This window comes from the organism of the source record quoted next, unplaced genomic scaffold, assembly GCF_019419815.1.
Source record: "Pyrus x bretschneideri cultivar Hongxiangsu unplaced genomic scaffold, Pyrus_bretschneideri_v1 Contig87, whole genome shotgun sequence".
NCBI lineage: Eukaryota > Viridiplantae > Streptophyta > Magnoliopsida > Rosales > Rosaceae > Pyrus > Pyrus x bretschneideri.
In genome coordinates, this window is record NW_025999828.1 from 79431 (window position 1) to 90727 (window position 11297).

At 38.0% G+C, this 11297-nt stretch overlaps 3 protein-coding genes across 6 annotated transcripts; all 3 read right to left on the reverse strand.

The window, feature by feature from the left end:
• Positions 1–623: 623 nt before the first annotated feature.
• On the reverse strand, positions 624–2565 carry LOC103935485. Of its 3 annotated transcripts, none has more exons than XR_007255326.1 (3): positions 2405–2565; positions 1656–2320; positions 624–843 (listed from the first exon to the last, which is right to left on the reverse strand). XR_007255326.1 is itself a non-coding variant. In XM_048576237.1 (2 exons), exon 2 carries the CDS (start codon positions 2285–2287, stop codon positions 1754–1756), a length of 534 nt encoding a protein of 177 aa, XP_048432194.1. In that variant the 5' UTR covers positions 2288–2320; positions 2405–2565; the 3' UTR covers positions 1498–1753. The 3 variants fall into 3 exon arrangements, 1 of the variants encoding a protein (XP_048432194.1); XR_007255325.1 differs by having other exon boundaries at positions 624–983; XM_048576237.1 differs by lacking the exon at positions 624–843 and having other exon boundaries at positions 1498–2320.
• A 921-nt stretch (positions 2566–3486) lies between these two features.
• LOC103935487 (protein-ribulosamine 3-kinase, chloroplastic) lies at positions 3487–6748 on the reverse strand. 2 transcript variants are annotated; one of them, XM_009345255.3, is made up of 9 exons: positions 6550–6748; positions 5784–5937; positions 5573–5663; positions 5393–5467; positions 5222–5310; positions 4984–5102; positions 4682–4822; positions 4183–4259; positions 3487–3815 (listed from the first exon to the last, which is right to left on the reverse strand). In XM_009345255.3, the coding sequence occupies exons 1-9, from the start codon at positions 6650–6652 to the stop codon at positions 3669–3671; spliced, it is 996 nt and encodes a 331-aa protein (XP_009343530.2). In that variant the 5' UTR covers positions 6653–6748; the 3' UTR covers positions 3487–3668. The 2 variants fall into 2 exon arrangements, with proteins under 2 accessions (XP_009343530.2, XP_048432179.1); XM_048576222.1 differs by lacking the exon at positions 6550–6748 and adding an exon at positions 6012–6194.
• A 1427-nt stretch (positions 6749–8175) lies between these two features.
• Positions 8176–11058, reverse strand: LOC103935488 (RING-H2 finger protein ATL7-like). Its single transcript, XM_009345256.2, has 3 exons — positions 10332–11058; positions 9109–9206; positions 8176–8910 (listed from the first exon to the last, which is right to left on the reverse strand). Exons 1-3 carry the CDS (start codon positions 10488–10490, stop codon positions 8553–8555), a joined length of 615 nt encoding a protein of 204 aa, XP_009343531.2. The 5' UTR covers positions 10491–11058; the 3' UTR covers positions 8176–8552.
• Positions 11059–11297: the final 239 nt, after the last annotated feature.

Here is an 11297-nt window from a genome sequence, read left to right on the forward strand (position 1 = left end):
AAGAATACATAAATCCGTTATAGTTCAAGTTACCTGGTGCTAGGCACTGAGAGACCTTGACCCTTTACATCCGGTCTGGCTACATATGCTCTGGGCACAAAACTTCCTTTTTCAGAGAAAAATGCAAAATTAAAAGGCACAAGTTTACAAATTGTTACCTGGCTTATCATGCAAAAACTTTACAATGACCTTGTTACAGGACTACTACTTCCCTACCTAAATCCTACTTGAAACGGCAGCATCAAATAAGAAAATAGTTTCAAGTGCTTTGGCAGCAACAACTTGAAGAAAAACCTACATGCATGACTATTCTTTATATAAATAATCAGACTAATAACGTAACTGTAATAAGAGTACTGTGTATATACATATTAGTCAAAGGAAGAAGGTTACAGATACAGTAAGGCTGGGATAATTACCTTGTTCCAGAATGATATATCAATTGCTAGGAAAGGGGATACACGCTTATCGGTTGTACTGATGCCCCCTAAGGGTAGGAAAGGAAGCTGAAACCTTTATAAAGAGAGGGGGAAAGAATAAGAAATACCATTGCCGCATTGCGTATGGTTTTTCTTTCTTTTAACTTTTAAGTAACAGAAAAAGAGAGGAATGCAATTCTTCAGTTACAAGGGAAGAAAGTCTATCATTAGTTTGTTTGAAATTGAGAACATAACAGAACAATTCCATCAAAACTGTAATCTATTGCTGTTTACCACGAGCACTGGAGATTGATGTATCTTTTCTTGTGCTGCAGATCGATGGTTGTTTCGATTCCACACTCAAGATCATGCTTTTCAGAACATATCAAAAATTTCACGGCAAAAAGTCTAGATAAACTTGTTCCTGCCATGAAGCAAGGGGCATAATTACTGCATCTCAACCTTATTGGTATCCAGCACACTGTAACGAGGATTAGAGTAGTCATTCTCCAACAACACATGAGTTATGATTTGGATTCTTTCCCATGTGTAGACGATATCATTCTGCATTTAATGGGAAATGTAACATGTTGCGGTTCAGTACAATGCACTCCCATGACGATTGAAAATGCGTTGGGAAATGTTGGTCAATTATTTTCTGCCAACTCAACGTTACGATTTTTCAGCAGTCAAGACCAGAAGATCAATCCAGGGATGATCTTGTGGAGTTTCACAATTTGCATTTACAGTATCACAATATAGAGAGCATGGTCTGTTCTAGCACATGAGCTGCAGGATTGCAGCATTTTTCACGCAAACGCAAATGCAAAAATATATACAAGCTGGAAAATTTCCATCAAAGTGCTCCTAGGAAAAGAACTAAACATCGGCAGACTTGTTAGAAGCAGCATATATGACCCATAAACTATGTTCAAAGGTTAGACAGTGAATAAGATTTGTGCACTGCATAATGCTGTAATACTATGAAATTAAGAAAATATATTATCACTCGTGTCGTTGTGTTTGTTATAAGTCCCAGTAAGAAGGTTGCTCCCAATTAATTTTTTTGCAGAGATACTGACAAGTAGAACAATTTTCTCATTCAACATATTACTACTGATACTTTCCTGTTAATCGACGAAAATACATAACCATCGAATCCACAACCATACATTTCTATTCCATCACATAAACAAAACCATAATTTAGAACAAATAGTAACCACAAAAAACTCACTGTATTCATGTCCTTGTGAATCGTCGGATTCATTGCAGTGCAAAACGCAACAGAACTCCTCTGTTGTTTCCCCTGTTTTTGCTCTGTTTCCACCCAACTCAGCCATGAAACTGGTACACAAGCTCCAAAGCCCTCTCCTTTGAGCCATGAGGGTCAAAACCCTTCATACTCCCCACAAATCCATCATCGTTCATCCGCCTCTCTTCCGCAAGGGCCGCTGCAGAAGGCGAAAGCCGCCTCTTGGGCCGCTTGTTCTTGATGAAGCAATCCCTCATCTGCTCCTCAACCATGTCAATTGTGGGCCTGGAATCCCCCTCTCCAAAGCCATCACAATCATCGTCGCCATCGCCATCGCCGACTTGCATGGGCTCGTTGCCGGTGGCGGAGGAGAGGGAGTTCTGCCGCTGGGGCTGGGGCAATTTGTGTGTTGAGAGAAAATTGGAGATGTGCAGGTGGGCTTGGTGGAGGGAGGAATGGATGTGGAGGAGGTGAGTGGGGTCGGCGGTGCAAGGGAGCTGTTTGGCCATAAGGGTTGCTTGTTCTAGGGAGAGGATAAGGTCGGACAGTGGTGGCGGTGGTGGTGGCAATGGTGGCGGCGGTGGTTCTGGGTCTGCTTCTGCCATGGATTCCATTGGAGAAGTCTCAATCTTTGCAGTGATCAGTATCTGTAGAAATCAATCAATCAATCTGTTGTTTAACTGGAAGGTGATGAAAGCTGCGTCTGCTTCTCCAAGAAGTTGTTTGCTTACCGGGATGACGACACTCGGAGATTCTAAGGATCAGAGACCGCGTTTTGAGTTCGGGTCCAACATAACTGGTTACTTCTTCTGTTTGCTTAGACTGCGTGTCGTCATCTCTCAGTCCTTCCAGTTTAGAAGCCGGGCGTTTATGTGAAAACCTTCGAGATCATTGTTTAATTTTTTTTTTAGTACGGTCCATCCTTAAAACTAGAGACGGATACTTTTAAAATTTAAACTAAAATTGACGTAGATCGTCGGTATTCTTAACACATTTATTAAATATCGAAAAACTTTTATATTTTGTCTAAATCAAAGTTTGACAAACCCTAAAGTTTCATTTTAAATTTTCATTTTTTCCATCGAAAACATGTAATGTCGATATTCAATATATCCGTCGATATTTCTACAAATTTAAATATCGATATTTCTGCATATACCAGAATTTTAACATTGCCTGAGATTTACTTTTTATTTTTATTTAATTTTATGAACTTTTATGGCTTTAAAACATTTTAATTTTTTTAAGAGAAAATTGTAGCAATGATCCCTCAATTAAATATCTATTACCATTAGTCCATTAACTCATCAAAACGTGCATCTATGGTCATTTTCGTTAACTCCATTAGAATTCCATTAAAATGAGTTATATTAGAATGACCATTGCTACAATTGGATTAAAGTTGAGAGACCATTGCTCCAATTGGATTAAAGTTAAGGAATCATTTCTCCAGTTGAGTTAAAGTTGAAGGACCTTGTTATAATTTTTCTCATTTGGTTTTCTATATTTGTCTCTCGATTAAGCCTCGTGTGTGACACATAACCTATTTTGACAGAAGTTTTAACGGAGTTAAAGAAAATGACCATAACTGCAGATCTTGAGAAGTTAAGGGACCAATGATCGTAAATTTTTAGTTGATAGACGATTACTTCAATTTAATTAAAGTTAAGAGATAAGCGGTGCAATTTCCTTTTTAATTGCAACGATATAGGGAACTGTAGCGTATGCAAAGCCAACCAAATAGGGAAATGTTGATTACAGCCCAACCAAACCAATATGCACCGGCAAATCATAGCCCGGAATCCCATCAATGTAAAATTGGAATTCACTGTTTTCTTTATTTTTTCTCGTGAGATAAATACTCTTAACCGCATAAGCTACAAGCCCCTTGCACTATAATGACCAAGAAAACGACCAAGACCGAGCAGCGACATATACAGATGCACTTGACTTGTTTCCACAGAAACACTAAAAGTAAAAAGTTATACACAATGTCTAAGCTTTCAACATCCGAAGATAATCGTCTATTATAGACATTGAAGACGAACGATAACCCGACCCGAAGAGGTTATAATGATTCAAGTAATGATACAACAGATATAGCTCCTTCCTCTTATCAAATCCTGGTTGTTTTGGCATCACCTGGACACACATGGGAACTCATTAATTAAGAAATGAAAAAAAATAATTAAACTGGCAAATGAAAGCTTAGACCAAGACACTGGGAAACAACTTCAGTTTGCTTGGTTGGACTTACGTATTCAATTGAAAGCTTAGACCAAGTGCAATCATCAATGCCAAACCCTACTTAAAGTTCTAGTTATGATCTTCTCTTTTGAAAGTTATGTCCTACCGATGACACTCAAACTTGTTTGTATGAATATAGGCGCGGCGCAGGAGTACATAAACCAGAAACAGAACAGAGATTAACCATATGCATGATACCTCATTGGTTCGAATTGGTTTCCTGTTTTATCCACAAGAAGAGAAGGGTGAAAAAAGGATCTACCTCGAAATAGGAACCGTAGAAAGATCCTCCAAAGCCAGCACACCACGACATTCCAAATTCTGCCTCGTTATGTCCATCTATACGAAAAGCAGCTGACAGTACTTAGAATTTAAAAAAAATAAATACTACATCATTTTCCGCGATTTGAGCAATGCAAAATATATTGCAACCATCAGTTTTTCAATCTCAAAACCAAAACAAGTGTCTGCATGTTTCTGTCTGTTGATAATCATCAGAGCCAACTTCTTTCATAAGATATACAAACCATGCTGTATAATTTTGCATATCAAAGCACATGGCGGGATTTGGATTGATTTCAGACTTTCGACTCACCCTCTCTCCCAGATGATATATGCAAATATCTTATGCTCCATGATAGTATTTCATTTCAAACGACAAGTATAGGCTAGCCTCCAACAGTAACAGTTAGAAGCAACACAGTTCAATTTTAAGATGCTCTATTGTGACGGAATCTGATAACCGAACTAATTTAACTTACAGTAACATGCTGGATCAAGTATAACAGGCTCGCCATTCTTATCAGCGCTGATATTTCCGCTCCATAAGTCCCCATGTAACAAACATGGTTCTATAGCTATGTTATCAAAGAGCGATCCCATACTCTTAATCAATCTTTGTCCTGTTATATACGATCAACCAGTAACTAACACATTCAATAATAATACAATAAATGGTGCAAACTCATGATTTATTCTTGGCCAATCTATCCAAATAAATCATCCTCAAAGGTAAGTAGAAGCAGCCATGATACAGAATCAACCATAGGAAGACAATATATACCTTTTTCATATATAGTACTATCACCGTACTGGTCTAATGCCAGCTGCAACTGATAACCCAGTCTATGCTCCCCATAGAACTGAATCCAATCTGATGACCAAGTGTTTATCTGTGGAGTGCTGCAAGGAAAAATTGGTTTCATATACCTCATTTATTAAAAGTGTTTATCCTCGAACTCAAGAATTGTGTGTGCGGATATCAGCACGCGCAACTGCACATGATTAGAAAGCCCGCCGACCTGCCTACAGTGTTGTCAACTTCAAAACCAAAACCTTTTTCAGATTTTCCAGCTTTATGCATTTCAGCAAGCTTCCTGCCTAGAATAGACTGAATACAAATATACCATTAGAATTCAATTACAAGCCGTTGCCACCTATATCAAATACATGAAAAATTCACCTATCCTCACCTGGTTACCTCTAGATGAACCAAATTCGATAAATTCCATAATGATGTAAGACCCACCAGTAGGTAGTGGCCCGAACTGCAATACATAAGAGCAGGTTATCTAAGTTTTCAAGCATTGCCATGGAGGTCATGTTCACTTTTACTAATACACGATAAATTAACAACTTTAAAACTTCCGCACCTTGAACGGCTTAGGGACACGAATTGACCCAGTTTCATACATGGCACCTAAACCAAGAGCCTCTCCCTCAAACATCGATGGCCCAATGCTCCTGATTCAATGATTTAACTAAACATATTTATGACTTTGAAATGGAGATAAGGATTTTAAAAGAGCATATGCAGTTGAAATTTTCAAAATTAGAAACATCAAAAGTAGAATGTAGCAAAACCTGTTTGTTTTCACGAAGAAAGAACCAGCATCAGTGTCGTAACGATTAGCACGATTGATGCAGCCGCCCCCTACAGGACTAATTCTTGTTATCTGTGTTGCATTTCCGTCTGAGAGAATCCATTCACGAACCGGATCATCACTCAGTGCCGCCACTGCCAAATAAATATGACTGGTGAATTCAACGGTTTAATCAACACAACTCAATAGAGGATCAGCTAATACATACTGGCATATGCCCATTTCAGTGAGAATCAGCTTCATCAAAGTTTCAATCAACTATAGCCTCAAACTCAACCAACTACTTATAAAATCGATAACACGCCCGCCATTGACTCGAAACAACCTAGTTTCCTTCGGTTTCTTGTTCAAATTATGTATTCAACAGCAAGACCTCATCACAACACAAATGAAAAACCAAGAAAATACAAATCAAAACTCTTTCAAAGTGGCTTTCCAGAAGAAAGAAACCGGAAAAAAAAACTACAATTCAACGCTTTCACAGAAAATAAAGTGCAAAAACCAAATCTTTTAGCCAAAATATCCGATAAACCTTAAAAAAAAAAGATGGGTAATTAATATAATTTTCTTTAACCAAAGAAATAACACTCATTTCGCTCGCAAATGCATCAAATAAGTTCAATAAGTAATGGGTAATTCTACAATTCTCAAATAATTACCCCATTAGAGCTCGAATCAGCCATGCAAATATAAAATTAAGCTAAAATAAAACCTGGGATTTTGTTGACAGCGTATGCCATACTTACTGGTAGTAAAAGGTCTGTGCTTGGAGGAGGGGAGACGAGGAAGACGAGTCGGAGAAGGAAAGCAAGGAGAAAAGAGCGATATGAGTCCCACATGTGCCACCATTATCGACCTTCTGTGTAAAATTTTGATGTGATTTAATGGTTGGTCCGGTGGGAATTTTTGTCCATGTGGTCTCTACTCTCTAGCTTCTATCGATTTCCTGAGTTTTGTGGTCTATTTGGTGACCGTGGGTTTCATGGAATTTTGTAAGGCTTTCAGGCCTATGTGCTCCACGTGTATTCTTTGATGCCATGCCAATTTGAAGGGATTCTTGGTACAGCCGGGGATCTAGTCTCCACATTAGTATTTCTTTCGTCAAATGATATATCTCGAGTAAATTATAACAATGATCCTTCAACTTTAACTTAGTAGGAGCAATAGTCTCTCAACTAAAAATCTATTATCATTGGTCACTCAACTCATCAAAACAAATAGTTATGGTCTTTTTAGTTAACTCCGTTAGAACTTCTGTCAAAATGAGTTAGGTGTAATGTACGTGAAGCTAAATCAAGAGGTAAATATGAAAAATCAAATAAGAAAAATTGTATCAATGGTTCCTCAACCTTAATTCAGTTGGAGAAATGTTCACTCAACTTTAACTCAATTAAAGCAATGATCCCTCAACTTTAACCCAAAACCCAATTGTAGCAATGGTCCTTCCAACATAACTCATTTTGACAGAATTTTGACGAAATTGACAAAAATGACCATATCTACATGTTTTAATGATTTGAGGGACCAATGGTAATGAATTTTTAGTGAAGGAATAATTGCTACAATTTACCCATCTCTCTCAATTTGACTTTGTAATGCTCTAAAGGTGATCCTGAGGGCGCATTGTGTTGCTCTTTAATATTTTTAGTATTCAGTTTGTGTCGTGCATGAAAATTGAATTCAGATACATTATCTTTATTAAATTTAGTTTAATTAGTTCATGTTGAAGACTAGATTTAGGTTTCACTTTGGCGAGAACTGATTATTTAAACCAACATTTGATATTTTATATGTAAAGAGTTGTTCCTCCTTATATGATGATGTAGTATTAATCTATCATACAAATGTGTTAACCCCACCATTTATTATCTGTCATCCAAAGATTATCCCTAGAAATTCATTTACTTTGAACATCTTTTAACTGTCTATATGCGTTGAGCAAATTGATGATTATGGTGACAAGTAATATTGTTTAACTTTTTTGATTCATATTGATACAGTTTTCAAGTCGAATGAATTTTCCAAAGATGATCTTTAAATAATAAAGAAAATGCATCGTTTGAATTATGACGTGTACGGTGAAACGATTTCACTCAGTCATGTAAGGAGGATCCCAAATTGGAAACCGGCCACCCCCCCCCCCCCCTCTCCTTCCTTGCCTATCATGTCGGCTTTACAATTCTGTCTATTATATCATATGAGAAATGTACTTTTAAGCAAACCGTCTGTAGTTTTTTTTTTCTTTTTTTTTTTTCGCTCCACATAAGATCCTGCAACAAAACCCGAGAAACAATTCTCCCTTTAGCAGAAACAAACCTCTAACTGATGGACTTAGCTATGGTATATGCATTTACTTAATGCAGGGTCAAATGGCCAGATGAGTTATCAGAAGAATTGCCAAATTCAGGAACTTGGTATGCTGAAGCAAATACAACTCATCGAAGTTGAAAAGATGCAGTGATAGTGAATATAAACTTACTTACAACAATCAAATTATATTTGTAAGCTTCATTTTCAAACTTTCTACTCAAAAATTCAGAGTTCTGTCGCACAATTTCCGTTTGTACCATCGACAACGGATGGTAGCATTCTATGCAAGGTATGAGAATTCTCCGATCAAACCTACCCGGCCTACCATGTGAAACAAATTCCCGCTGAAGGGGAAGGAAAAATATAGATAAGTCACCTATTGCAGGCCTGCTGGAAGCAAATGCATGTCTGGTTCCTTGGACCGATCTCTTTGATTTTATCATTGCCTTGTTTCTGGTTCTCTAGATGGGGTCGGTTCGGAGGGGTTTCCTGGAGCAGAATCTAAATGCCCTTGGTTGCTAACGTTGCCTGCCAAACGCTCAGTGGCGCCAGGTAATAGCCACTGCTGAGAATGTTCAGTTGAAATCTCAGACTCGTCAAAAGATCGAGCCATGCTGAACGTTGCTGACCTCACATGTTTTGTTCCAAGGGATTCTTTTAATGGTAAACGGCAAACTGGGCAAGTAGACTGTTTCCTCAGCCATGTATCAATGCAAGAGAGATGAAAACTGTGGCCACATTTGGGCATGATTCGCAGTACTTCTTTCTCCTGGTACTCCCCCAAACAGATTGAGCACCTGCAAAAGAAAATGGATTAGACTTACTCACCAGTGTCCAAAACGCGTGAGTACCAAAGCTCAAGAAAATCTCACAAAAAAGCACGGAAAACTAACATGCTCTAACTTTATGATGTATTTCAATTAATAGTAAATATTTAAGATGGAAAGCAAATGAGAGTTGTTAGGCACTAGGAGAAATGAAACTGTGAAGCTTACTGCGCATCTTCTAAGGAACTGAAAGCCTCTTGATCGTACTTCATCGTAGGGATTGCAGAAACCACAACTTGTTCAAGGCCACTAACCTGATGCTCTGGCTGCCAGAAAACAATGCAAACTTAGAAGTTAGAACCCGTTCTCTCAAGTTATAATTGAGTGACATCAATCTCAATATCAGTTGACACAAATGCAAAGGGGCATTAAGGAAAAGTAAAGTAGGTTTCTTTTTCTAGTTTATGTTCCGTATGATCTCTTTCATTCCTCCCTACTCCTCCCACCACCTTGCTGTAGAATTATCAGAGAGAGGCTAAAGGCCCCACATCTAACAATACTGATATTGTCCCCAACTTGGTAATTGCCACCTGCACAATCCGTGGGGTTTTATCACAAAAGGTCTCGGTATTAGATGGAGTGGGGTTAGGATATTTAAACTCTTCTTTCTTTCTTTCTACGGCCGATGTGGGATATATCAACACCTCCGTCCACCATTCTTTATCCCTCACTTCTCTCCCATTGCTCAAAACTTAAGTAACTATTGAGAAAGTGAAAAACTCTCAAGTTTTAGTGGAATGACATCAATCTCCATAGCAGGGAACACAAGTACAAAGGGGCGTGAACGAAAAATCTAGTCTTTGAGTTATCAGAAACAAAAAGCATGAAATTTCAGAACATCTTAATATGGTGCAACAAAGAACAAGCAAATGTCAAAGTTATTGAGCAAGCAGCCTCCCCAGTTATGAATGCTGATAAGAAAACAAATAAAGAATGATTCCCAAACTTCCCCGTCATCTTTTATGTATCCTTCCATATCCAGTAACTGCATTTTCTGCATACAACAGAAAACTAGTACATTGCAACATCTATTGTTTTTATTATCATTTCTTCCATATCTCAGAGTTGATTCTCAACTGCAGCAAAAGTTGACATGAAAAACTAGAACAGATCAAGCATGATCATATCTTTAAACGCATAAAAGCTCAGATCCCCCTCCTCGTAAATTAGAGTAGTTTAGAATTGAATACAGCTTTGTCAAAATAAATACACGCATAAAAGCTCACCCAAGTAAGCTACTGAGATGCTAAACTGGGAAGTAGTGATCCCAGTTACCAAACAATCAATCAATAACTCATACAGAAAAAAAATGCTCAAAACTGGGAAAACTACCCAAATCAGATCATTCTAAGCTGACAAAACAAATATAGCAGAGGGAATCCATTACATACCTGCCCAAGATCAACCCTTGATTCAATCTCGAACATAGGCCTCGATTCTCTACCTCGCAGCCTCCCACAGATGATTCTTGTGCAAACAAACACAATAAATGTTGCACTCATACCAAAACCTATCACAGTAGTAACCAAATTCATACCCGAATGCATCATCTGCAAATTCCCAACTTCTCACAGAATCCCCAATCACTTAAAAAAACTGAAAACCCCCCACTAAAATGCTAAATAAATGAAAAACCACAACTTGAAAAATCAAAAGAATGGTGAAAAGTAATGGAAAATGAAGAATCACAGAGAACCCAGACCAGGATTTATCCAGAAATGGCTGGTTTTCGAAAGATAGATTCAGGAAGAGCAGTCAGAAGCAAAAAACAAAAGGTCACCCATTTGGAATCTGAACCGCTTTGGGTGGACTCAAAGCGAAAACAAAGTGGGGAGGGAGGGTTTGAATAGAAAGTGCAGGAGACGAAAAAAGAGAGTTGTAGAAGGAAGCAGCAGGCAGCTCCTTGTCTTGCTCTTTGGAATCGTATTCATGGGGTCCTTTCAATGGGACCCAACAAGTATTAACAGGGGTTTGTACATGATCCGACGGTTGAGAAAGATTGGAAATTTTGATTGGTAAGATCCTCGTATGTTTGTTTAAGGTAGAGAGGACAATCGGAGGAGAAAGAAGAGAATCTGTATTGCCTCTTGCCCTTGCATCTCGTTGTGCTTTCTCAACCATACTACTTCTGGATAGGGCTTGGACTTGGGTCCAAAACACTAGTTTCTTTTTATTTATTTAATTAAAATATAAAAAATAAACATATATGTGCGGAGACATTTGGTATTAGTAGTATTCCTTTTCACTTAGAAGTAAAAGCTCTTAGATTCAAATCTCGTGAATAACAAATTTGATACCAAATTAGGTTACTTATTATGTGACTTAGCCAAACGCTCATTCCCCTTAATGTAAAAATA